General features: G+C 42.4%; 1 protein-coding gene across 1 annotated transcript; it reads right to left on the bottom strand.

The window, feature by feature from the left end:
- Positions 1-141: 141 nt before the first annotated feature.
- Positions 142-26,677, bottom strand: nherf1b (NHERF family PDZ scaffold protein 1b). The gene is given in 7 exon segments (XM_029437973.1): positions 142-1,425; positions 1,711-1,830; positions 3,871-3,914; positions 6,688-6,841; positions 9,792-9,965; positions 25,557-25,705; positions 25,708-26,677. Coding segments are annotated over 7 exon segments (1,155 nt in total). The 5' UTR covers positions 26,084-26,677; the 3' UTR covers positions 142-1,287.
- Between the last annotated feature and the right edge of the window lie 1,073 nt (positions 26,678-27,750).

The raw sequence follows: 27,750 nt of genomic DNA on the forward strand, positions 1-27,750 counted from the left end.
TGTAATGCTGTGAGGTCATTATTGTTTTATAAAGCAGGTTATGATTATGCAATGTCAGATTAACTGTGTAGAACAACATCATTTTGCCACATTCAGAGATGAATTATTAAGCAAAAATAAATAAACACCCAGCTCCCTGGATAATGTTGTGATGACTGATTTATTACAGTATAGAAATTACTTCTTACACAAGCTACAAAAATCCTTCATATAATTAAATCTTTCATTTTGAAAAATCATCACTATTCTCAAAACTGGACAAAAGCATAAAATCTAGTGAAGCACGGACATTGTTTTAGAAATACATCACCTCAAAGTTACAGAATTATTGTTTTTAAGACATTGATAGAAATGTGTAAAAATCTCATTTCTCACGAGGGCGATAAACTTATTCCATATGATCAAAATATGAACTTAACGGCCATTCACAGCGGACAGGACGGTATAAGTTACTCATAATAAACTGTAGTTCACATTTAATAAGAGATGATATCATGAATTCAGACAAAGTATGTATACAATGGTGGACGGTAGCAAGGAACGACTAAGAGAGTGTATGTAAAAATGATATATATGCATACGTATATGTATACAATATAAGAGAACCCATTTTAAAACACATTATTTCCAGTTTAAAGCCATCAGTAAGGAAGTTCATATTAGGAATCATTCTATGAGGAAAGCAATGTTGTTTTATTACCTTATTTTCCGATCATATACTGTTTTTTGAATATCACAAAAAGGGCTTTACCATGTAAACTGTAATCTACACACATAAACACATTGCTGTTCAGTCAGAGGTCTGATCTCACAAACACACGATGAACTGATTGTCGGGCTGGTTGGACTCCTGTTACTGTGATGTTTAAAATGTTAGTAGAAACTTTGAAAAGACAAGAGGAGCAGACGGAGGAGGAGATCTTTAAACGTTTAAGCCTAACGATCAACTCCTCCTCGTTTCCACAGGCACCAGACTCTGGCCAGCAGGGACTGTCAGGGTCCACACACACACACTCACACACACACACAAACACACTTCTTCAACATGTTCAGTTCTCCTTCATTGGCATATCTTTCACTGTTAGTAGCACATTATACATATATAGAATATCTGGGTTATAATTACACGGAGAGTAATAAGAAGAAGAATACTATATTTTACAGAACGGCTTGATTTGTCTGATGCCAATAGTTAAACTGCTCTTTTAATGTCATGACAATAAAAAAAATGTCTCTTCCTAAGAATAACTATATAAAAGATGTGTGTGTGTGTTGAGCTGAGGTGGCCTATAGGTTGCTGAAGAGTTCATTTTTCTTGGTCCAGTCCATGGGCGGGGCTCTCTTGTTGGAGCGTTTCTGGTGGGCGAGCTCTTTGACCTGCTGCAGGGACAGGTTGAGCCCTGGGATGGCGTCCGCGATAAAACCCTGATTGATGAAAAGCGGGGGGAAAGTATATGTTACATGTAAGTTTGGCAACCAATTAAAACCTCTATGAATAACATTAATATTCACAAAGTATCCTTATTATGTACAAACTTTTATATGTTTTCTGAAATCTTTTTGTTTGGCCGTGTTCCGTGTTATGGCATTTTTAGGACATTAAGTTAATTGAATCAGACTTGTTATTACAAAAACGTGTCATTCTTAGTGTTATATTATGTATGAATACATATGTGGTTGTTGTGCTGCAGGATATTTCCTGAGACGTACCTCAGGTGGGGTGTTTGCGGGCGGGGTTGTGAGCGAGATGTTGGACGAGGCGTTGGATGGAGAAGGACTGACGGACAGCTTTGAGTCCCTCTCTGCCTCTTTGGCCCCTCTACCGTTCAACTGGGAAACACAAACACTCATCATCAGCATCACTTCATTATTATACAAGCAAAAATATCACACATATAGACATTTATTAACTTATCAACATTTACCTAGGAGCCATATTTCAACAAGAGTGATTGGGAATCATCTATGTGTTGCCTTACCAGACCTCACCACAAGGGGGCAACCTTGGATCTGAGTTGGTTTTTCTATCGAGTCGTTAAGAGGCTATGAAGTGTTTCTCTTAACACATAAGTAGTTTAAGAAAAGCTAAATACTGAGAAACATATTTTTTAAAAGTAAGGAAAAATAATGTTGAGTTTGATTTTTTAAAGCAATTGTACTGTCAAACATGTTTAATTCAGTGATGTGGATAAAAGGTGTTGTTTTTAGTACATTTAAAAAACAACATCACTTTAACATTAGTTTTGTAGGAGCGGGGACATTTGAGAAACTCTTCCTCCTTCTCTTCCTGTTTGAATTGTTCATTGTTTTATTCAGATTATTTCCTGCTCTCAGTGTTTTGTAGCAGTTTGATTGAGTTGCAAAAGTTGCAGTTAAATTCCTGAAGCCTCAGTAAAAGTGTCAGTGTGTAGTGTGTATTAGTGTCTCCCTTTAAAGAACGTATCTTTTAACTCACAGACGACTTCTCCCTGACCTCTCGCACCACCCCTCCCTCAGCTTTACTGCTTTAACCCTTTAACGAGCGTCTGTTACGCAACAATACGAGGAATATGTACCTTCACTGCTGCACATACAGTCCCTGAATAATGGGAAGTCCGGGTCAGACTTCACTTTGCATATTTGGCCCAAGCGACAGGCAAGCACGGTCCGCTCAGTAGTTTCTATTAGTTTGTGATCCGTGTCTTCATACAAGTCTGGAATGTTCCTATCTTATCAACACTGATTTACATACAACTCTAGTGTGTCCACTTGGGAACAAGACACTTTGGTAACCTGAGATATCCTCAAAAAGCATTCTTGGGAGGTTAGAAAACACGCACAGTAACACTTGATTTCTGTATGGATTCAACAAACAAGATATAACATGTAACTAGGTGAGCTTTAGAGGTACCTTTTGATGAACCCAGGCTAGCAGGTTCCCTCTGTTTCCAGTATGTGTGCTAAGCTAAGCTAACCAGCGAGCTGTAGCTGATTAAAGAGAGTTATCTAACTCTCTGGCAACAAGCGTATTTCCCAAAATGTCAAACTATTCCTTTAAATCTGTGAGTGAGTACACTTGCCTCCTACATTAAGTAAGTGTGTCTCATCAGGATTACGCCCAAATACTTCAGCAGGATTAACATGAAGCTGCTACATTCTTCGAGTGTAGCTTCTAGTTTTAATATAAACTGTGGGTCAAGCACTGGATGACTTTTATTTTGTATACATAATCCATCCTTGGTCAAACACTTTCAAATAATTCAAAGTTAATGGAGTACTAACTGGGTGGGGTTTTCCACATAGCACCATACAATGAATGGCAGAACTTTGACAATAACAGGAAGGTCCGTTCAGTACACGTCTCTGGAATTAATAACTCGGCCTCAGTTCTCTGATGTGGCAAGCCGCACCTGAATGCCAAAATGTTGCGTGCTACTTTGAAACCCTGCTCGACCTCGGGCCGCTGGACTGTCTGTGCCACGCGAAGAGCTACAGAGTATTCAAAGCTAAACTATTGTTGCCCCCCTCTCTCAGAAAGGAGAGGCTCCACCGGAGAAGAGGGAAGTTGCTTCTTCACACACACTTCAAAGTTCAAATCCTTTTGGCTTCGCTCTAAAGCAGAACTCCAAACCAAATGATAGCTCTGCACTCTTTTAAATGTGTTCCACACACACACACACACACACACACACACACACACACACACACACACAGTCTGTCACAAACACACACACAGAGGAAGGGTTCATTGTTTTCTGCTAATTTCTTGATTTTATTAATTGCACCTTTTTCTTTATAATCTTTACTTGACAATTTTGCAATATTGTCTTTGTTACACTCATGCCAGTAAAGCATATTGAATTGAATTATTTGCTGCCGGTGTAATCTTACCTTCTCCTCCATTTCTCCATTAATGACCGGCTCAGGCAGCGGACCTGTGGACATGAAAATGACACGAGAATCAGTCATTGGAGTCAAAAAACACAACTCTTCCCGTGCCTGTCAGGACGAATGTCACATCATGAGGTCTGCAGTCCTTCAGCTCCACTCTGCTCGATCAAGAGTCTTTCTGCAGATCGTCTTTCACTCCACCAACACTTACTCTATTACATAGCGCAGGTATGAGCAGATCATCTATAATTCACACATGGTTCATCTTCTATGAGATGCTCCTCCTCCTCTAATGCATCCATAAACCGTCTACATATCAGATAGCTGTAGTGCAACATTTCCCTGCAGTTTTTCCTCATAAAAAAGCATTGCCATATACCCATGTTTGAACACAAACCAGAGGTGGTAAGTGACATCATCACACATCCCTTACCTTCCATCCCTCTGATCCTCTGCACAAAGTGTTTCTCGCTAATGATGAATACTACTGGAGATAGCAGCTGGTCCTCCTGAGTTAATCTGAGATTCGAGTCCTCCTCAGGTCTCTGTGTGTGTGTGTGTGTGTGTGTGTGTGTGTGTGTGTGTGTGTGACTCTGAGAATAGGCTCTCCAAGTCCCAATACAGCTCCAGCTCCAGGCTGAGAGGCCACTTGAAGCGAGCGCCTTGGAAACCACACAAAGCCGCCGGGCAGCTCAGAGAGAGGCTGTGTGAGCGTGATGAAGTTAAGAGTCAGTGCAGGCAGGTGCTCTCTGAGTGGGCAGCACCATGTGAAGTGCAGGCAGTTACCTGGGAAACACCTCACTGGAATCTCTCCCCGAAGGGCGTTATTATTTTTAATCTTGGACTGAAACTCTGGAGGGTTTGAGAGTCCAGGAAATTATGACTGCAGTTCAGTTTCTCTTATGGCGCGTTGAGGTCCATCGCACAAAAGTACACAACGCAGGACAAGTCACCCACGAGCTCACTAATATATCTAATTATTTATTAATAATAAGTAAGTTATAAAAAAGTAATAAATGATTTCTTTTAAATAACCACCACCAATGTAAGAGAAATCAATTTCCTCTGTCCCGGATACAGAGGGCAGCACCCAACCTGTTCACCGGCTGTTGCCATGCCAACAGCTGGCAGCAGCATGTTTACATGAAGACGCTCATAGTGCAGAGTGGCACACACACAACACACACACACACACACACACACACACACACACACACACACACACACACACACACACACACACACACACACACACACACACACACACACACACACACACACACACACACACACACACACACACATTCTGTGGAGGAACAGCCCTCAAACTCAGAAACCAAACCACACACTGTGCTAGAGCTCCCCCTGGGGGCCGTGGTAGGTACACCTACTATTTCTATTAGTCATATTTCTAGTATTTATAAAGTTATTATTGTAATTATTGTTGTTGATGTGTCTCCCCCCCTCCCCCGCTCTGTCTCTCACTATGAGAAGTGTCATGAGATAACTTTTGTTATGATTTGGTGCTAAAGAAATAACACTGGACTTGACTGTTTAAGTCACTGAATCCCCGTCCAGCCCCTGGATGACCATATCTGACCTTATTGTGGAGAAAAGGCAGCAGACAGATCCCATGAATCATTCATGTATTCTTTTATTGAGCTTGAAGGTTCATTATTGACCTTTCAAGGTAGCAGTTTGACAAAAAAAGTCTAGACAATGGTCCTCTTATTGGAGGTTTTCTGGAGCTCTCGGCCATATCTCGAGTTATCACAGGAATGAAACGTCATACTTAGTGAACATCATTTATTTGTATAGCACTAACCAGCGTTACAACGTGCTTTACAACAAGCACATCAAACAAAGCAATAAAATACACAATAACGTTTAAATAGCCAGGCAAGTATAAGGAAAAAAAGAGAAATAAACTTTAAAACAATGAACGATTACATTGTACAACGATTTCAAAGAAGATACTGATGTTGCAATTTAGAAGTCTCCATGACAACTGAGCAAACTCCGTCTGCTGATGAAGGCCACGAGATGCAATTGAAAGGTCGGGAAAATTGCTAAAGGTTTTTAAAATCCTTAAAAAAAATTGTCAAACTATCTAATTATTGTTTTAGGATTATTTTTGAGTGTCAAGTTGCATTGTGGTATTTAAGTTTTGTGAGTGAGAGATCTGCATTTAAGCCTTTACACTTAGAAACAACACTGTTAATCAAGTGCAATCCCACTCTGATCTGTCTGATCTGATCTATTTATGTCTGAAAGATTAACTTTCTCCACACCAACATGAGGTGTGTGTGTGTGTGTGTGTGTGTGTGTGTGTGTGTGTGTGTGTGTGTGTGTGTGTGTGTGTGTGTGTGTGTGTGTGTGTGTGTGTGTGTGTGTGAGGGGGGGGGGGGCAGGAAGTGGCTCAGCTCTGTCTAAGTTTCTTGGCAGGGAGAGGAAAGAGAAGGAATAGAGCCGTGCAGGATAGAGCTAGACAAAGAGAGATAGAAAGAATCAAAGGAGGAGAGGAGAGCCAAAAGACTGTGTGACAGACTATTAATCTGTTGGGGTTGAGAGGAGGACAGGAGGAGGCGACGTCTATAACATGTCTATAACATGTCTATAACATGTCTATAACACGTCTATAACACGTCTATAACATGTCTATAACCGCAGCTGACAATCAACCTGGAGTGAAACATTATGAGCTAAATGCAGTCATTCTCTCTGTCCTTGCCAGACGACTGAACTTATGCTGCCTCTTCAGTGATGGTGATATTGTTCTCTGTGTGTGTGTGTGTGTGTGTGTGTGTGTCCTCTCACCGGAGAGATGGTCCAAGGCGGGGGCGACTCGGCACTTCCTGAAGAAGGCGTCTGTGTTGGAGTCCACCACCAGCAGACGGGCCACATTCCCACCGGCTTTAATGGCGGCCACGACTTCTGAATGCGTCTTCGCTTCGACTGACAGACCGTTCACCTGAGGAGAAAAATAGATTATTTTAGTTTGTTTTTTCAAACCGTGGCTTCTCTTTGTTCCCACAGAGAAGTGAACAAACTGTTTTTATCACTGTCAAGGATTTCTTTCTCAATATTATCACATTGTCTGCCAGAGGCTCCAGGGCAGGAAATCCTGTGTGTCCACGCACGTAGACACACACACACACACACTCTTTCAACCACTAACTTGCAAAACAATCGTCAAAGCGTGTTCAAATCCCCAAAAATAATGATTTTTGTTTTGTTTCAATTTGTCCTTCAAAACTACTGTTTTACATTTTAAATATAATATAATATATATATATATATATATATATATATATATATATATATATATATATATATATATATATATATATATATATATATATATATATATATATTTAACAATATTTATACCGTTGAGATTCTGGATCTCTTTTACAGGAGAGACCTGGTCAAGAATAGCAGCAAAACAGTGTTTCAACAATAAAAGCTACACATAGATTTATCTTACATTATAAACACTAAGGTTACATTACAGGCCATTTAGCAGACGCTCTTATCCAGAGCGACTTACAGTGAACTAAGTACAGGGACAGTCTCCCTGGAGCAGCTCAGGGTTAAGTACCTTGCTCAGGGGTAATGGTGGCAGCGTGGTATTGAACTCCCAACCTTCTAGTGTTTTGGTTGGCAGGTGTATCACTAGGCCACTAGGCCATCACCACCAATATAAAACATAAGACAGCTTGGACTCAACAGATTTCACCGTAGCTTTAAACTCGTACTATGTTCAGTCTGTCGGGTATTCCAGGCAGTGGGAGCAGAAAACCTAAAAGCAGTCTGGACATTTACAAAATATCCAGAGAACGAAGATCATGATTTGACTTTTATGGAGCATGTTAACATTTTATGTGGTACTTGACTCTGTGACACTTTAACTCCGTGTTATACAGTAACTCAACATGTCAGGTGGCTCGCTCCCACACCAGCTGAGGGTTCTGGGATAAAATCACCATGGGAAAGCATGTGAGAAATGTCTCGAAGGGTGTGTGTGCATCTGTGTGTGTGTGTGTGTGTTTAGGTCATAGGGTGGACCTGCAGTGTCTAAGCCAGTCCCACAGAGGAAGCTAGACAATAGCTGCTTGGCCAGTAAGAGAAGTAACAATGGCTGTCCGCTCCCTACAAAGCCCCGCTCCTCAGTGGGTGGTGCGGCTGTCTGGGGCCCTCAGGGGGACGGAAGCCCCTCGCTCGACTCTCACACAGACCCCGATCTCAGTGGAACTTTTAATCCCCCTGTCCTCTTTCTGTCCTCCTTCTCCTCTGATTCTTCCTCTTCATTTCACTTAGGAAGTGAAGGGAGGCAGTGCATGATAGTCCACTGCTGCTGATTTAAACACGTGTTAAATGTATTTCCCTGAGTGAGTCAGACATGTTCTTTGTGTGTTGCTTCTGCTGGTTAAATCTTAAGTGGAGGTATGGTTGGTTGTATGATATATTACAACCACAAGGTTTTATGCTTGTAATATACATTACAGGACACTAAAACATCTCTCATACATTAGCTTGAAATATTACTTCAAATGACCTTTTGTTGAGCATAACAGCATTATAGTTACAGTAAAAAACTTTTAATGACACACTTGTTGTTTTTCACCAGGATTGAATGATACAAAGTTTATTTTGAGCATCTGACAGTCTTAATTATGTGATCTGGAAATTGCAGTAATTCACATTGTAATTTTAGTTTTAGTTTACACACACACTCTCTCTGCTGTAGGCCAGTGTACACACTGAAAAGAGGGGTAAGCAGAGCAGACCCCAGACCAGTTAAGAAGCTGATTATTGCAGTGTGAGGCTGCTCACAGGGACAGTTACACCAGAGTCCTGCGGGGGATTTAAGACCCCACACAGCGGCTGTTAGTTCACAACACATTCCTCTGAACACACAGCAGGTCTTCAGAAACTTCAGAAGACCTGCTTGACTTAAAGACTTCTGAAGAATATCTTTTTAGGTGGATGTGGATTAGTCAGATGATTTACTTCATTAAAAGTACGAATACCACACTGTACAAATACTCTGTTACAAGTAAAGGTCTTGCATTGAAAATGTTACTTCAGTAAAAGTATGTAAGTATAATCTGGAAAATGTAACTAAAGTATTAAAAGTAAAAGTAATCAATTAATTTCCTTAAAACTGCCAATGACTTACATTACCAGACTAGTGTTGGACAAAGTACTTAAGTAAAAGTATTAATACCATATTGTAGAGAAATGATGTTACAAGTAAAAGTCCTGCATTCATTTATTCCCCCTAAATTAAAGTACACAATTATTAGCATCAAAATGTACTCAAAGTACAAAAAGTCAAAGTTCTGCACAACGTCCCATTTCAGAAGAATATATATTTCATTATTGTTTTATAATTATTGATGCATTAATGTGTTCCTCGCTTTAATGTTGCAGCTGGTAATTTTTACTATATATATATATATATATATATATATATATATATATATATATATATATATATATATATATATATATATATATACATACATACATACATACATACATACATACATACATACATACATACACACACATATACTACCCGGGTAGCTTGTGAATTTCACCAAGGAACAATAAAGTTTCATCTTAACCTGTAATAATACATGATACAGTATTTCTTGATTATATTTTGTATTATTAATCTGAATCTGAATCTTAATCGTAACTAAAGTTATCAAATAAATGGTGGAGTAAAAAGTACGATATTCCCTCTGAATTGAAGTGGAGTAGAAGTAATAAAGTAAAGTACTTATAAAGACCTTATTTAGCAGTTTGTTCAAGGAGTTTCTAAACTAGAAAATCATCTCACCAGAACAATAAAAATGTCCCTCTTATTGCACCGTACTGAGTTTCTGCCCGGCATGCTCTTATTGAAGTACCTGTACTATCCTGTCCTTGGGCAGCAGGCCGGCCCTCTCTGCTGGAGAGTCTTCATCCACAGCTCTGATGTACTGGCCCGGCCGCGCCCGCTCGCTGTGCAGGTTGAAGCCATATCCGTTCGACCCTCGCTGGATCACGCAGAGACGTGGCCGCAGTTCAGGACGCAACACCTCCTGGAAGAGCCAAGAGATAATACAGTATGATAAAACACTGTTATGTGGCATGTATCAATGGAGCACAACATTAGCGTCTAAAAATACCTCCACCATGGGCTCAGGCAGAACAAGAGGCACAAAGATGACGGAGAGCTCCAGGGAATCGTTAACCATGAATATCAAGCCGAGGTTGAACATACAGGTGGCTGCTGCATGCTCATGTGTTGTGCACTGTGTGTTTTTAACAATCATGTGTAAACTGCCGTTTAACTGCACGTGACTCCGAACTGCTTCCCAGGAAGGAAGAGGGTCTTGGAGGAATGTGATTTGAGGTCTGCTGGGAAGGTTTGTGGAGAATTAGGGGAGGTGGGGGGGGGGGCAGTCGGCGCTGCTCTGGCCTTGAGGAAGGGACCGGTTCCGGTGTGGTCCGCAGCCCTGCCCGCTCCAGGCTCCGGCGGAGGACAATGGAAGCTGGGCGCTCACCTCTGACCGCTTTCCCTCCAGTCCCACTCTGGGATGGCAGGAAGAGTTAGAGCTGTATTGTCATCCAGGAAAAAACTCAAGCTCAAGCCCCGAACCTCCCTTCCGCTGTGTGGAAGAAGCAGGTTCTTTATTTAGAAAAAGGCGCCTTAATGGCTTTGTCATCAAAGAGGTAAAAACACGACGAAATACAGGAGCTACAGAAATCAGGAGACGCAGCACTGGTCAGGATAATCTTTGTCAGTGTGACCAAATCTAACCTGACACTCCCTCCACATCAGAGCAGCTGTGTGCGTCCCGCCCTCTGTCAACCGAACACTGGAAGACAATGAACAACCTCTATAAATATGACTCTCTGACTCACTTTCTACAGAAAGTGCTGCCAGGAGGCTGATTGATGCTTCAGAACATCAGAGGACATAAATAAACTGTAGACGTTATAATAACTGACTCGACGGTTTCGGTCGTACACAGCTTGGCGCAAGCAATGATTGATTGTCACTTCACTGTATTACGTAAGACAATTGTTGTAAGCTTACACCCCTCGCAGCTCGGCCAATATTTGTCTGTTTTTCTCTCAGTAAAGCACCTATACAATAACACGCTTTGTAAACTTTGTGGTGGAGAGTAAGTGGTACTGAGAACTGTATTTCCTAGAAATCACGTGACGTAACATGAATGTGAAGAATGTTTGTTTTCACTAGGGCTGTTGCAATATCAGATTTAATACAGGGTTATCTTGGCCAAAAGAAATGGTGATAACGAATCTCTATAGAAATTCTGAATAATATTAATAATTTTGTCTATTTTTGGCAAATAAATGACACTCAAAATACGAGTGTAGGGAGGTTGAGAGAGAATCTGTAACCATAGCTGTACCGAAGAGTCGTTAGATTAATAAACAATATTATCATATGTGAATTATTAACATGATATCAATATCTCATTATATAATCACGGTTATCGTCAGTATATCGCGACACCACTAGTGTTCCCTTATAGGTTTTCGTCTGTCACATGTTCCTGCCAACAGAAGTCAATTCTGAAATTGGGTGTATGGGTGTCTATCCCTACAGGCATAACATCTTAATGTGACAGAAAAAGGGTCGATTTAAAAGGATAGTTTCTTGGAAATTCACTTGTTTGCTTTCTTGCCAAGAGTTAGAAGAGAAGATTGAAGAACTGTCATGTCAGTAGGCTTTAAGAAGACAACAGTCTGTGTGCAGTTTAGAGACGCTGGTCGGCAGGTTTGTTACATTTGGACAGAGTGGACAGAGGACTGTTCTCCTCTGTTTCCAGTCTTTATGCTAAGCTAAGCTATTGGCCATATCTTCATATTCAATGGACCAACGTGATCTCATGGGAAGGCGTAGAAATACCTCATCTAAATCACCACAGGTTCTTACCCATAATGCATAAATATCTAAAGAAAACAATGGGAAACCCTACTACACGGTGTCACACACTGGCTCAGATATAATACATTCAATGTAATTGGCAGTTTGGCTAACAGCAGTCTGTTCTCATCATCATGTTCATCTCTGTGCAGCTGGGGTGTTTGCTGAACATGTATCAGATGTGCTGCTGATAAGAGCAGCCAGAGTTTCATCATAATGGTAACTGATTACACAGCAATGATTGTCTTTGATTGCACGTCCTTTACCTTCTCAAGTGTTACACCCAAACTTCAAGTGAAACCACCTTCTTTCACGCAATCCAAAGTGCAGACTGTCTTTTCCTTTGAGTTAACGGATAGTTCAGCTTAACGTTTCTCTCCTCTGTAAGCCCGGAATGATCTAACAGGGCTTTCTGTCTTCTACTTTAGCGGTGTGACGGCAGAGTAAAGCACTAGAGCAAAGAACAAGATTCATGCAAGAAGCTCTCCCTTTAACAGTAAAGCACTCTCCGAGATTTATGAATACTGAGTTCAAATGCCCAGTGTTGGACACTCGAAAGCAGATGAAGCCCTGAGTGCCATCAACACAAACCACAGCCTTGGAATGAGACTCTCCGACACTCATCGGGAGCTCTGGCTGACGTTAGGCGTCCCTGTGCAGGGAGAGAGAGGCTCTGGCAGGGACAACAGAGGAGGGTTTGTGTCGGAGAGGAGTGAAGGGCTGAAGAATCTCCACGAGGGTCTGAAATCTGTGGAATCTGCTGAACACACACAAGCCAGGAGGGGGAACCAAGGACTTGTCAAACGTGTGTGTGCATGCTTTAGTGTGTTAACGACAAATACAATGTAAGTTCTTCTGGAGCGTTACGGCGGAAATCTGATAAACACAGCTGTCAGTTGCAAATATACTGGGCACGAGCGCAGAACATTCATGGGACGTTCTGTGAATTACAAACTGATATCATAAAACGCCTCGACACACTCATGCTGAATGGCCTTATCTGTGAGTGACACACAAATCTGTGCTCCATAATTTACACAATGAGAACAGCTAAATATTTGGTTTAGCTTTGGCCTGAGGTCAGCTTAACTCAGGAACATTTGCGTAGTTTGTCTCGGACTGCACATGATATGTGGAAGGAAAACACAGATTGATTCATCTACCTGTGAATTTAGTTTGGTTGTTGGGCAACTGTGAAAATCATTGACTAACTTTATTATCAATATTTCTGACTAGCTTTAAGATCAAAGTCACAGTTTTCTATTGTGTGAAATGTTCCTCTCGGCCCAGAAAAACAGCGTTTTCGAGATTGGACACACTATCGGTGACATAAACTTTCCTTTGAGGAGGGAAGTGTTGAAGAGGAACTGTTGACACATCTTCCCTCAATATGCTTCCCTTTGCGCTGACTCAACTTCCTGACATGAAAGAGAAATTAAAGTACAAAACACCCAAAAACACACATGGACCATAGGACTCTCTGACTCCGGCCTGAGCTGGTTCCGGTCCTACCTCTCTGGAAGAACAGAATATGTATCCTTGGGAGGTGCAAGTTCGCAGATACACCCAGTAACCTGTGGTGTCCCTCAAGGGTCGGTTCTCGGCCCCACTCTGTTCACCCGCTACACTCTGCCAGCATGGAATACCATTCCATTGCTACGCTGATGACACACAGCTATATATAAAAACCGACCCGATGCCATATGCAGTCGACATCTTCATCATCTTCATCAACATCATCATCAACATCATCAACATCACTTGAACACCTGCCTTGAGGAGCCTTGGATGAAAGAACATTTCCTTCAACTAAATAGCTCAAAAACAGAGGATATTTTAGTTGGCACACCACATCAGGTCCAGTCTTCCCCCATAACCCACATCACCTTTTCTGGTCAAAACATCCCCCTATCACCATCAGTCACCAAACTGGGTGTAAGATTTGATCCTCATCTGACCTTTGACACCCACATCAAACATCTGTGCAAGACCTCCTTCCACCACCTCAGGAACATTGCAAAACTCCGCCCCACACTCTCACTGTCAGATGCTGAACAACTCGTCCACGCCTTTGTCTCCTCAAGGTTGGACTACACTCCGTACCTCAAGGAACTCCTCCCTCAACAAACCTCCACACGCAACCTTGGCTCCTCTAAAAAAAACTTTGCTCCACCCCCCCAGGACCAAGCTCCACACCATGGGTGATCGGGCCTTCTGCTCAGCCGCTCCTTAAAAAATGGCCTAAAAACCTTTCTTTTCAAAAAAGACTTTCCGTAAAGTCTGTTGTTGTTGTTGTTGTTGTTGTCCTGCATTTTAGCGCCTTGAAATTACTTTTAGTTTGGAAAGATGCTTTACAAATACAATGTATTATTATTATTATTATTATATTATTATGGGAAAAGAGGCTTTCATTATTTAGAGAGCAGAGAAAGAAATAACTGTGTTTGACATCTAATAGAAGAAGCCAGACATCAACCAGCCTCTCTGAAATGCTGGTTAGCTTGACCACGAGGCAAATCTGACATGGATGATCCGTTTCCCACAGTATCCAGTCTTCACGCTAAGCTAACTGGCTTCATGTATAATGTGCCGACATTAGAGTCTCATCAAACCAAGGGGCAACCTGCAGGTCTGAAAAGTGAAGCCAATGTTTTCCCACTGGTTGCAAAAAGAAGTTTGTGTAGAAGTCTATGAGAAAGTGACTCTACTTCTCCCTTGTTTTATTACCTCAGTAAACATTTTCCTTATGAGTTCATGGTCTCCGCAAGTTTCAAGTCTTCTTCAATACAGCATGATGTTCATTTAGTAAATTATATATATATTTAGAGTAGAATAGACGATAAAGCAGTGTATGCTTTAGGGCATGGTTACCTTGTGATTGAGGTCACTAGCACGACGTCGATACCACCCCATTGTTCAGCTTTTTTTTAAATGACTTGCTGTCGAGGATGTCACAACCTCATTCCCTTCAGCGTACAGTCTATGCATCACAAATATGGAATGAAAAAACAAACAAAAATAAAGAATAAGCGTATTTCCCAAACTATTTATTTAAATGTTCTCTTCATCTTAATCAACACAGATTGAGTGACTGTAGTCGTAAAGTTGCATCCTTCTTTCCCTGCAGACATTTGACCTCAGGAACGGCTCTGCCGTCAGACAGATTTCCTCATTAACAATCAGTGGTTGTTGGACGCGCTGCTGAGCGGGAACCGTTTTTATTTCACTTACCTGACATGTCTCTGCTCTGTGAAATGCTAAATGGTATTTATGTCTTGTTTTGGTCTTCAGCGACACAGAATGTGCTGTATTGTAAATGACTGTATACCGTGTGTCATGATACCTTTGTTTTCTAGGGTGATGTATCATGAGTTGTGCGGTGATTCCCGGCTCTAATGCATTTTAGTGCAGCTAATATATGAGTGTAGTTTCATTCTCCACTGCACAAGCTTTGGAAGGATTTCAATAAGCAATTGCTTTGAATACCAATCACTCCAAAACAATACCAGGGCTGTGTTAATATTCTCAAAACGCTCTTCACGGCCGTCACACAAATCTCCCTGCGTCTGCCGCTCCAGCACAGTTTCTTTCTCTATGTGTTGTTGAGACTTTGCAGGTTTCCTGCCCAGAGGTTGATGTGACCCTGTTTCAGACTTGTTTCTCAGGAACGAAATGAAGCGCTCAATTCCAATTTTTTTTATAAAAACAGCTTTGGGGAAATCTTTCCTTTCCTCCCTGGAATGCAACAGTGATTGAACACAAATTATAGCTTTCAAAACTGTAACCAAACGTCAAAGATGTTTGAGGAATTTTCATGGTTCAGTCAAACATTATGGTTCAAGTAAAAAGGGATGAGATTACAAGCTATTGCTAATTATTCTGGTGGATAGTGGTCTAGTGGTACGGCTTCCAAATACAACACCAGACTGGTTGTGAGTTCAACACCAGGGCTGCCACTATTGTGCCCCTGAGCAAGGCACTTAACCCTGAGCTGCTCCAGGGAGACTGTCCCTGTAGCTAGTTCACTGTAAGTCGCTCTGGATAAGAGCGTCTGCTAAATGACCTGTAATGACATGCAATCTATTTCCTGCTAATTATCTTCACATTGAATTAAAAAAACAAGTTAACCTCAAGGTTGCGCTAGAGTAGAGTAGGGAAATCAAATACAATATAAAACAAAAAAATAAAATGCTTTAATTTTGTTTATTGTGCGATTTGTCTCTTTTTGGGCAAATTAATTAAAATCGTTTGTGTGTGGGGCGATCGAGGGAGACAAAGCGAGAATGGAAAGAAACGTAAATGATTTTAGCGCTGGATTATTTACACGTTATTATCATATGTGTATTATTAACATGATGTCAATATTTCATTTCTTTTTAATTCTACGGCCATCAACAATAATACTGATACATCCCGACCCCCCCTACGTGAGAGTCAAAGTCAGGTATCACCAACATCAGCAAGAGTTGTGGATCAATTTCATAGCAATCCAGCCAACAGTTATTGAGATACTTCAGTCTGGACTGGTGGACTGATTGCCATTCTTCGAGTCATGCCGCTAGCGTGTTGATAAGTGTCAAATGTCAGTATTTACATGCATATTGCAGCACAAAAAGACCACGGGAGCACAGGAGTCCTTGTTTCTGCCTACGAGGTTCCCACAGGTGATTGTCTGACAAGCCAGATTGATTGATTTGCGTCTTCTAAACCCTCTCATGGAGTAATAAAAAGCAGACAACAACCTCCATAATATCCATCCATCATGTTAATCACCCTCTGACTCAGCCACCGGAGATTTGCATCTGTCAAGCTCTACTGCTCATTCTGTTCGACGGAGGAGCGCTGTGGCTGCCAGCGACTCAGTCTCTGGCATTGAGGGAGCAGTCAGTGTGTGAAGGAGTGTGTGTGTGTGTGTGTGTGTGTGTGTGTGTGTGTGTGTGTGTGTGTGTGTGTGTGTGTGTGAGGCTGCAGCTCTGCCACTCAACCTGCCAGTTACTTCATATTTTCCCCATGCTTTGCCAGATGCCGGACTGATGTGTAACTACAGGCCTTAATAAAAGGAGAAAACATGTAGGACATCCATTACTGTAGGCTTCCTGCACAGCTCTGAGGCTCTGACTCAACTACTTTTTTTGTTTCACATACTCAGAGAAAAAAAAAGTAAAAGGTCACACGATGAAATTTCCTACAATTACGTAAACACCTCACTGATGTCTATCCAACGTCCGGCAAACTCACGAGTCCTGAAAATCATCAACTGAAACCTGCCACACTCAGCGCTGTGCATGCAGAAATGTCTGAAGCAGCCTCTCTTTATGTGTCGCTCTCTCTCTTTCTGCTTACTTCATCCCCCATGTCGCTCTAATAAAAGAGGGCAGCTCCCCCGTGACTTTGGCCTCTTTGATCAGCGTAAAGAATAACTGTTGAAGTGACACGCTGCCAGGTACCGTGGTTACTCAGTGACATGACACATCATCGGCCTTGTGATTGTCATGTGTCGTTTTTGATGAAGATTAACAGCCTCGAGGACAGACTTAATAAATGTTTGATGTAAACCTGGTTTCTTCTTAAACCACGAGTTTTGTGCTCTAGAGTGTATGGAGCGCACCCCTCTCTCAGGCAGGACGGGGGTGTTGGATTTCAAGCTGGACCATTAAACCAGCTGCGAGGCAGGCGGAGGAGGGAACAAAGCACCCTACTGTCCCCCCCCTTCCATTTGAGGATGGGACATACTGCCTCTACAAAAGACACCAAAGAAAAGTTCTGCTGAGGGTTCCCGTTACAATAGACTCTTCAGGGGGACGGCCTGGAAATAGAAAAGTAATGTCAGTCATCACAGCAGGGGTACAGGCACAGATAGGAGCAAATGGAGTGCTCTTGATTACCGGAGAGGCCTCGCCATCGCTTTAAGATCTTTGAAAAATAGAGATAGCAGAGTCTGCTTTTCCTCAAGGGTCCTCATCTTTAGTTGGTCCATTCTGCAGTAAAAATTGTGATTGCATTAGATCAGCCCAACGCTGACTGACAGTTTTGTCCTTTCACAGTCAACAAGTTTTATCTCCTCGGCCAGTCTTCCTGTCCCCGACCCTCCACCCTTACACCCACCCACCCTTACACCCACACACACACACACACACACACACACACACACACACACACACCACACACCACACAACTGCAGTGGTTGATGTAAGAAAATGGAGGAAGAGGCAAGACAGACGATGTTGAGATATCTGAGACAAACCTCATTGTGATATTTTAGCAGAAGTTACAACATGATGTGGTCAGCTTTACATTTACCCCTCTGACATACGAGCTCACATTCAACACGAGAGGTTCATTACACAGCCAGAGCTGAGCGAGCCTTTCAGTCAACAGAATAAAATAATTTAGTGTCTAATCATAGATATAAATCAAGAATGAGCCTAAAGGAAAAGAACATTCCTCATAAAGCTCTTCTTCTGTGTACTTCAACTTAAGTTAGGGATTTTCTACATTTCCCGAAATGTTTCTCCACAGAGCCAGCCACTTGTTGCACACCTCTGTTATTGGAGCACGTAGGCGGTGAGCAATAATGAAAGCAAAGGCGTTAGCAGGGACAAGAGATTGAGCGTTACCACACAAGAAATAGTTAAGCCCTTTAATCAAAACCTGCCTGGCTGTCGCATTATTGAAACGGAATATCTATTTATTTTCCTGTGTGATGGATTCTTCTTGGGTGACTGGGAAATGCATTTAGTTATTTTTCCTAATACCTGTAAAATATGAAACTTTGTAGCTTGACAGGAACTATTTCATGTTTTCTATCTGTGTTATCCAAAGAAATGAGAACAAGGCTATGAGGTCAACCTCCCCCCACCCCCCCTCAGTGGTGTGTCCTGTCTAAACCTTGAGAAGAACAAAAAGTTCCAAGTTTCCCCTTGGCTCTGTGAGGTGTTCTTACTCGAGGCACAGTGGTGCTGGAGCTAAAAGCTAAGGTCAGCATGCATGTATTCTTTGCTAATTAGCACTAGTAAGTAAGTATAGATGTAGTTTGCTACCATTCAGTACCTCTGTACCTAAAACTGCCCACCAACAACGTACACTAATTTGCTCTGTCTTAGTTGTACGGCGTCTGTGTCTCGTACGCTAGGAAAAGAGGTGGTGGACGGCGGGGGGTGAGTCTATTTCAGGGCGAGCACTGCAGCCAGTCACTTCCCCCTCCACCCCCCGGCAGGGCGCGGCCCTCCGGCTCATTGTCCGACCGGGGTGGTGAACCTTCAGCAGAATGGAGTGGGAACTGGAATGCGGCATTGTGGAGTCTCAGTCCAGTATCCCATGGGACCCAATAACACAGCAACCCTACCACCCACACCCACACACACGCACACGCACACACACACACACACACACACACGCACACACACAGACGCACACACACAGGGTTTAGGTTCCACCCCTGACCTGGGCGACAGTGATATGGCTGCGGGGATGGCACAGTGGTGCTGTTGTTTGGACTGACGTCACTGAGAAGTTTCTCTGACAGCGCTATGATTTGCAAAGACAACATGTCATTCATTGCTTGTGCCGCCCTTAATCAATAGCAGAGCTGCAACGTGTTTAGTCGACTAAGAGATTTGTCGATCGACAGAAAAATGATCGGCAACTATTTTGATAATCGATAATTATTAAAGTAATTTTTCGTACAAAAATGGCAAAAACTGCCTCTAAAATATGGAGATTTCCTTTTATATCATATTAAAAGTGAATATCTTTGGGTATTCGACATTTAAAGACATCACCTTGGATTTTGAGAAACTAGGATAATAATTTTCATTATTTTCTGCCATATAATATCGAACATATTGAAAATGTTGTTCGTTGCAGCCCTAATCAATAGAGCAATATGTTTTCTGTTGATGTGGTAGAACTGTATCCATAGCAGACGTTACTGTTGTACCTTCTGCCAGTTCATGACGGTCTGACATTTAAACAATAGTACATAATGAACTTGTGTTAGAAAAGCTAATAGTGGGTCGCCGAAGGGTTCAAGATGCTGACCTTGAAATCTCAATGTCTCTGGTTGCAGACCTTTGTTGCGTTTCCTCTCCACTCTCCCCTTATTTCCTGTCATCGCTAAACTGTCTGCTAATAGAAAGGCCAAATACTGCCCCTAAAATACTCACTGCACATTGGTACACAACTGTTCTCTCATCATATTAAATGTGTTTTCATCGTTTTCTTTGTTCTCCTCACCTCTTCGTTAAACACATGTTGTAATAACTTCTGCGAGGCCGTCTTGCGCAAACGCGCGTTTTCACATTATCTAGGGCGACATTTAGTGATAGTATTGTGTCATGAGTTACTCCCGCCCATGATACACCCTAATACAGCTACTGAAGGGAAGTGTGTGGAAAGTGTGGTGATGCCGCTGCATGTGGCTTTTGCAGACATGTTGATGCTCCTGCAACAGAAAACAGTGTGGTTTTGGTTAATTTGGTATAGATTCAATGTTACCTTTTCTGATCTTAATGGCTCCATTATACATTTTTATATCATGTACCATGATATAAACATTCTAAATGGATACAAATATTATATGTCTATTGACTGAATTAAATAACATTACTCATTCAAATATCCTGTAAATCTAATTTTGCAATTGGGTTAACGCTGCTGTCCTGGGGACTGATTTGAAACATTGGCCTAATGTAATAATACATGATTTCTTATTAAATATGTTTCTATCGGCTCGCCCTCTCACACGTAACGCACTTGAAATTGCGCAACTGATTACACAATGAAGCCCCTGACACCCTCCATTTCCCCTGAAACGCACAGCAGTCAACAATCAAGAGCAGCGAAGGGAAGGGTGACTCCCAAACTCTCTCTCACACACACAAACACACACACACACATGCACACACATTAACGTGGAAAAACCCACACAAAAAAAACACAACAGATGCCCAAACGTGCTGTACGAGCGCGTGCAGCAAGTCAGAATGAATCATGGCGTTCTATCTGACCAGACAAACACAATGACACGCACTGCTTTACCCAAACAGAGCCTCAACAATAGCTGACTGTGTCACAATAGCTTCAATGATAAGCAAACCAACAAACACAGCTGGAGACGCTGTTTACTTTCATGAGTCAGTGTGTCTGCTGCTAAAACGACATGCGATTCAACCTGTGTTACATTTTATTTTGTATATATATCTTGTTCTCATTGCAGGCTGCTGCGATGACACACAGCCATGTTGAGATCTCTAACCTCTAAACTGTAGTTCAACTGTCCTGCTGCTGGAACTGCAGGCCAGGGGGGTGAGATGAGGACCAGGAGGGGGGGGAACAACAATGACAGGAAAGCTGAGCAAACGTCCTGGGGTCTGTGCGCAGGCCAAGAGTCCCATAGACAGCAGCAGGCGGCCAGGAACACACCCCTGACCATCCTGGCTCAAATAGCTGCTATAGGTGGGGCTCTAATGTTTCACAAATGATCATCGAAAGCTGACGTGTATTCTATTAACAGAAATGTGTATCCACGGGCTATTCCTGAAGGCATTACATATACAGATACAGACGATTGTGGATGTTAAACTTCAGTGAACTACTGAAAGTGCAGCGCAAAGATACATCACATGGATGTGAGGTTACCCTCCTTTGTGCCATTAATAAGAAACAAATAATGAAACTAGAGCTGCAAAGATTAATTAGTTGTCAATTATTAAATAATTGACAACTATTTTGATAATCAATTAATTGGTTTCAGTAATGTTTTGTATTCTTCTCTGATTCCAGCTTCTTAAATGTGAATATTTTCTGGTGTCTTTACTCCTCTATGAAAGTGAACTGAATATATTTAAGTTGTGGGCAAAACAAAACGTTTAAAGACATCACCTTTGACAGGTGATGGATATTTGTCAATATTTTCTGACATTTTATAGACCAAACAAATAATCCATTCATGTTAGCTGCAGCTTTAAGTGAAACCCATCGCTGGGAAAGTCCTGCTAAAGATAAAGATAAGGAGTGAAGATCTGCCACTGTGGGAAACTCTGAAAACACTTGGTTAACGTCGGGGTTCACAGAACAGACAGCACAAAGTTAAAAAAAACATTCCGGATACAAATACAGACTGAATCTTCCCACTCAACAGCTTCAGGATGATTTGCTTAGGGAAAACACGTCGTCCCGTGCAGTTAAAGCGCCACGCTTTTTTATGTAAAGCCAGTCTAAAAAGCCAAGCATGTGTGGTAAAAGCAGTGGAAGACCTCAAGCTCTTTAATAAGCAGGTTTTATATGAATGTGCAGATTAGAGGCTCAGATTAGAGGAGGGGAGTGACATTGACGCAAAGTCGCCTTCTTGTCTCATTTCAGGCCTTTAAACAGTGTGTCCTCATTCTAGATACAAACACATTTATTTCACACACACACACACACACACACACACACACACACACACACACACACACACACACACACACACACACACACACTTTTAGAAACACTTGTAGCAGATCTCATCTCGCCACAGTCATTTTCATCTGACACATGCCCTCTTCCTCTCCTGTAATTAGTGTTTAAAGACAGTCTTATTTAAGCAGCCAGCAGTCAATCAGGACTCCCAAAAAAACTTCTCACCCTCACACTTTCTCGAGTCTGAATGAATCACTGACAAAAACAAAGGGCAGCGTGAAGAAGGATACACGGCTCCTGAGAAATAGATTTTCAAGGGTTTACCTGCAAATTGTCAGGCGCCCATAATAACTGTTGAACAGGTTTTTTCTCTTATTCCTGCTGCTCATACTGGCCATTCAAAGATCCTCTTCTAACATGCTTACAATGTAAGGGATTGAGAACAAATTCCCCAGTCTTTATTGAGAAAAATACATCAGCATCATTTTATCTCACACTGCATGGAGCTCATTTGGATAATTCTTTATGGGCTAATAAAAATCACACGTCATCACGGACACAAACGCAAACTTGTATCCACGCGATTTTTCTCGGTTGAGCTGATGGATCTGGATTTGTGATGCGAGCTGAGAGAGAGCATCCACTGTCACTTTACAGCACCCAACAATAGCAGAGTAACGATTTTACTGCCTGGTAAATAAAACAACGACCTTTGGAACCGATGATGTGGTTTGTTTTGTGTGTTTTGTTCCTCGATGACGACAATCACGACTCCTATTTTCTTCCTGGGCCACGCTCCACGTTTTCACCTTCATCACTGCGCGTGCACAGTTTTTTTTTTGCACCTCCCCTGCGCTGTCTCACTTTCGCCGTGGCAACCGTGAAGCGAGGCTCCTCAGTTTCCGGAAAAGGCGTCGCACCCCGAACCCTCTTTTGTGTCGTTTCAAAGACCAGAGGACGGACGTCAGTGTGACTGCTGAACCAACGCTGTGTGTGTGTGTGTGTGTGTGTGTGTGTGTCATTGGCCGGGCCATAGGGCTCGGGCACAGGAATGCCGGACAGGATGTTGGGGAGAAAATTCCAGAAAGACTCACAACTCACAGAGTCACAGCTAAAAAACACACCCTTAGGTGCCTTCGACTGTAACACGGAGATGCAGCACTCTAAACTGCATCCCTCGACTCCAATTTACACACTCACACACTCTACTGTGTCCTCTGTCTGTAAGTAACTTCTGGGTTGTGTTGCGTGCCAGTGTGAGTTGCACTGCCACAGCTACATTAGGCCATCTGTGGAGAGTATTGAGACTAAACACAGAAACAATCGCTGTGTATTCCTGGGACAAACAACATGACCCAGCTGTTTTTAAGAGCTGTGGGCATTAAATACCAGAAACATAACTCCAAAAGGCTCTGCATGCTCAGTTTATGAGAGCGGTCATTAAAGTGCAATTACAAAAAAACGATGTAAGTGAGTGGCCACCTATGAAAAATGCCAAAGATTCAGTAATGACAATGTGGCATTTCAGACATCTGTGCTTTCCCTTGAACAGCTGGGTTCATATAAGGAGAGGGAGTTTACAAATAGACAAGCAGCATCGGTATGATCCTCAAAAATGTTTCTCCTTCTCCACCACCGAGAGCGTTCTTATGAATGAATGAGAAGACTCTGAGAAAATATAAATATTCATGTGGATATGACGGCCAAGCAGTCAGAGACATTCTTTGTTCTTTGCATTTCAATTTGAGCTGAAACAATTAGCCGATTCAGCAATTTGTCGGAATTGAATCTACGTCTATTAAGTCATTTTTAAAAGTGCAAATGCCAATATTATTATACATATACTGTATATTTACAGGTTTTTTTTTGCTAAGCTAAGCTGAATGGCTGCTGACGGTAGCTTCATATTTACCGTAGCGTGGTATTCAGTGTCACAACCTTTTTAAACCTCACTGACCTCCCGTCAGCTTCGGAGATCGTACACTGAACACCAGCACAATGACCATTTCCACCACAGCTTCCCCATTTATTATATGATTTACAAAATCTTAAACTGGGGCATGTTGAACAACAATTTCATTATTTTTCAATTTTGACTTCAGCAAACCCTACAGGTTACAGAGCCGAGCTGCACATGGATGCACGGGGTCTTTTCCACGTCTTTGTTTCTGATAGCTGCTGTTGGCTTTTCTTCCCACCTCACCTCCACCCACAGTAATGTACCGAGCAGGAGAGCTGCACACAGACAGAAACAGCCTCAGGGGTAAACATCCAGGATGCAGCGAGGGGCACAGATGTTCCAGACTCGAGGGACCCTCTTCTCGTCCCTCGAGTGCTTTTTAATGAACCCTTGTTCTAAATCAAATTCACACACACACACACACACACACACACACACACACACACACACACACACACACACACACACACACACACACACACACACACACACACACACACACACACACACAGCGGAGTGAGAAGGAACGCATAATGTTTTACAGACAAAGATCAAAAGGTTGAAAAAAATTCATTTTGTGGAGATTGAAAAAAATACACTATTTCCTGTTGTTTGTTGTGGAGGGTTCAGCAATGTCAGATATTTGTTATGGTGGTTTTCCAAAGGCACCACACCAAATCTTTTCAAAGCGTGTTTGTCTGTCATTGATGCTGATTTAATACTTAACCTTGTGGCTTCATGTAATAACAAAAGGAGAAAACGGCTTCACATTTTCAAGTGATTGCTCTTTGAGGTGGCTGCAGAAAAAATCACAATCACATTATTTGAGAGAAGAAGGTTGAGCAACAGTTTGAGGTTTACAGAATGACACGGTTTACTTTTTCTTGACCCCAAAGCTGAACCAGGTTGTTGTTTGTCCTCTCACCCACAGTAAATGTCCAGCCAGCTGACCCTGCCCACAGCCTGGCAGCATGTGGGAGCAGATGCCTATGTTATCTCTGGTATAGACACAGAGCACCTATTCTCTTTGGATAACAATCCATAAGTGATGCATTCAGTGGGTTTCATACCTAGGTGTGTCTTCAACTACAGAAATTCTTAGTCAAAAAAAAAATCACACAATTGTGTCGACTAATTGATTAGTTGATTGAATGCATTTGTAAAAGTTTCTCCTGGAAGAAACATGCAAAAAGCACAACTTTAAAACGTGTGTTAACCAGAGATGTGCTCTTAGAAATAAGTAATTCATACATTTTTTAAAAGTGACAAATACTAATAGAAAAAGGACCAATTAGTCGAGTGTACAGCTGGAGGAAAGAAATCTTAAAATGAAAAGTGACATTGAAGAAACGTATTCTAACTTTGACTCACCTTCTCAGAGTTGATGCTCAGCTTTTTCTCGACGTGCACGTGAAATTCTCCGTTACTCTCCGGGACCGGCGTGGACTCCCTGGGTGTCCCCTCCCGCTCCTCCTCCTCCTCATCCCCGTTTACTGTCCCGTCCACCTCCTCCTCCTCCCCTCCTCCTCCTCCTCCTCTTCCTCGTCGAAGGGTAGCGGGACACCGTCACTGACATGCTCCTTCAGACACTTCATGTTGTGTTTCTTCAGCAGCTGCTCCGTGTCCGGGTCCACCACCACCAGCTCCAGCCGGCCATTGGTGGCTCGTATCCGAGACACAACTTGCTGGTGGCTCTCGTTCTCCACGTCGTCCCCGTTCACGAACACCAGCCGGTCTCCGGCGCGGAGCCCCGAGGTTTCAGCCGGGCTGTCGGGCTCCACTAACCGGATGAACTGCCCCGTCTTACCTTTCTCCCCGTGGAGGTGGAAGCCGTAGCCGTTGTCTCCCTTGTCCAGCGTGCACAGCCGCGGGCGCAGATACTGGCTCTTGCTCGGCATGGTGGTAGGCTTCGCTCGCCTGCACACTGCTGCTGAACGTGAAAGTGGAAATGACTACAAGACCTGCTGCCCAGGATGCTGCGGAGGAGGGGTGTGTGTGAATGAGTGCTACCCCTTCAACAACAACAAAAACCCAACCCCCGCCCTCTTGGGGAGATTAGTCCGTGGGAAACGGTGCTGGTGTTTGTCCCGCTCTCTGGTCCAGCTTCACGCACGAGTCAAAGTCTGACTTGATCCTCGCGCTTGTGTACTGACTGTGACTGCTGCTATCAGACAGTGGAGGTCCTGACCCGAGGACTGAGCTGAGGCTGCTTAAACTCACACAACTCCCTCTCAGTGAGCGACACAAGTAGAAAAGCCACTCAGGAAGAGGGAGGTGCGTTCAAGGAACAGCCCAGCTGGCAGCCTCATGCAAAGTAGGGAGGACCGGAGGAGTAAACACAAACCGAGGCTGTCCAGGAAAATACGTGAAGAGTGTGATCAGAGGAGATAGTATTGTGATTTTTTTCAGATGCAATAACATGAACATCTTCAAATCATGTGATTTAAAAATGTAACATTTATTTATTAATTAACTTTCTTTTGTTTTCAATCTTTCAGAGTTTTTTTTTTTTTGGTTTTCTTTAAATTGCATTAGTTTCCCCGCCAGATGTTGCCTTATTACCCCTCTGTGAGCAACACTTGTTGCATATTTTGTCGCATTTTACATATTTTTATTAAATTATAGGGAATTATTCTACCTAGGAATAATAAAGTATCCAGCCATTCATCTATTAATGTCGTTATAGCTGTATAATTTATCCAGATGGACATAAGTACAGTGTGTCTGTCTGTGATATATATTATGTTGTTAACTTATCACACTTCTAAAAAAACATTTGTTTGCATAATTTCCCTCTGTGGAGTATTGTCACGTCTGTGCCTGAACTCGCACCTGCCACGCCCCCCTCTGTCTCCACTCACTCACCTGCACTGCATCCACAATCACCGGAATACTGATTGCCAGCACCTGTGTTCACAGCATAAAGTCTCCTCACTCCCTTCACTCCGCATCTGGCCTCGTACAAAGTGGACTAAACCCCATGGACTTCCTCCCCAGATTCTGCAACGCGATTTTCCTGCCTTTTGCCTTTTTGCCCGTCTGTCTGCCTGATCCCGGTACCGTTTTCTGTTTGCTCCGTTGGTTCTCGTTTGTTCCGAGTTCGACTCGTGTACCTTGTTTTGACGCTCCCTGTTTTGTACTTTTTAGTTCACTGTGCTTTTACGCCAGTCTCCTTATTTTCCAGTGCTTAGAGCCTGAGTATTCCTGAGTTCCTGATCCTTGTGTTCACCCCTCCCCTGTCTGTATGGTGTTTCCATCTGCTCGCTGGCTGAGCCTAATAAACTATTGTCAATTCCATCTCTGAGTCCTGACGTCCGTGACAAGTATAGTCTGCCTTAAACCAGTATTTATCTCAGTCATGAAATGTTGAAATGTTTAAATCCTGCTGTGATTTCTTTCAGTTTAGTTTTTTTTTCTCATAGTTTTATTTAAATTGATTTGTAGTTTTTGCATTTTGTCACATTGTACCTATTTCTACTTACATCCTCATTTTTGACATCTTTTCATTTTATAACTTTTGTCAAACTCTTTCACACTTTCATGCTGTCATTCTGTGGAAGTGTTT

The sequence above is a fragment of the Cottoperca gobio genome, chromosome 8 (genome assembly GCF_900634415.1).
Source record: "Cottoperca gobio chromosome 8, fCotGob3.1, whole genome shotgun sequence".
Lineage (NCBI taxonomy): Eukaryota > Metazoa > Chordata > Actinopteri > Perciformes > Bovichtidae > Cottoperca > Cottoperca gobio.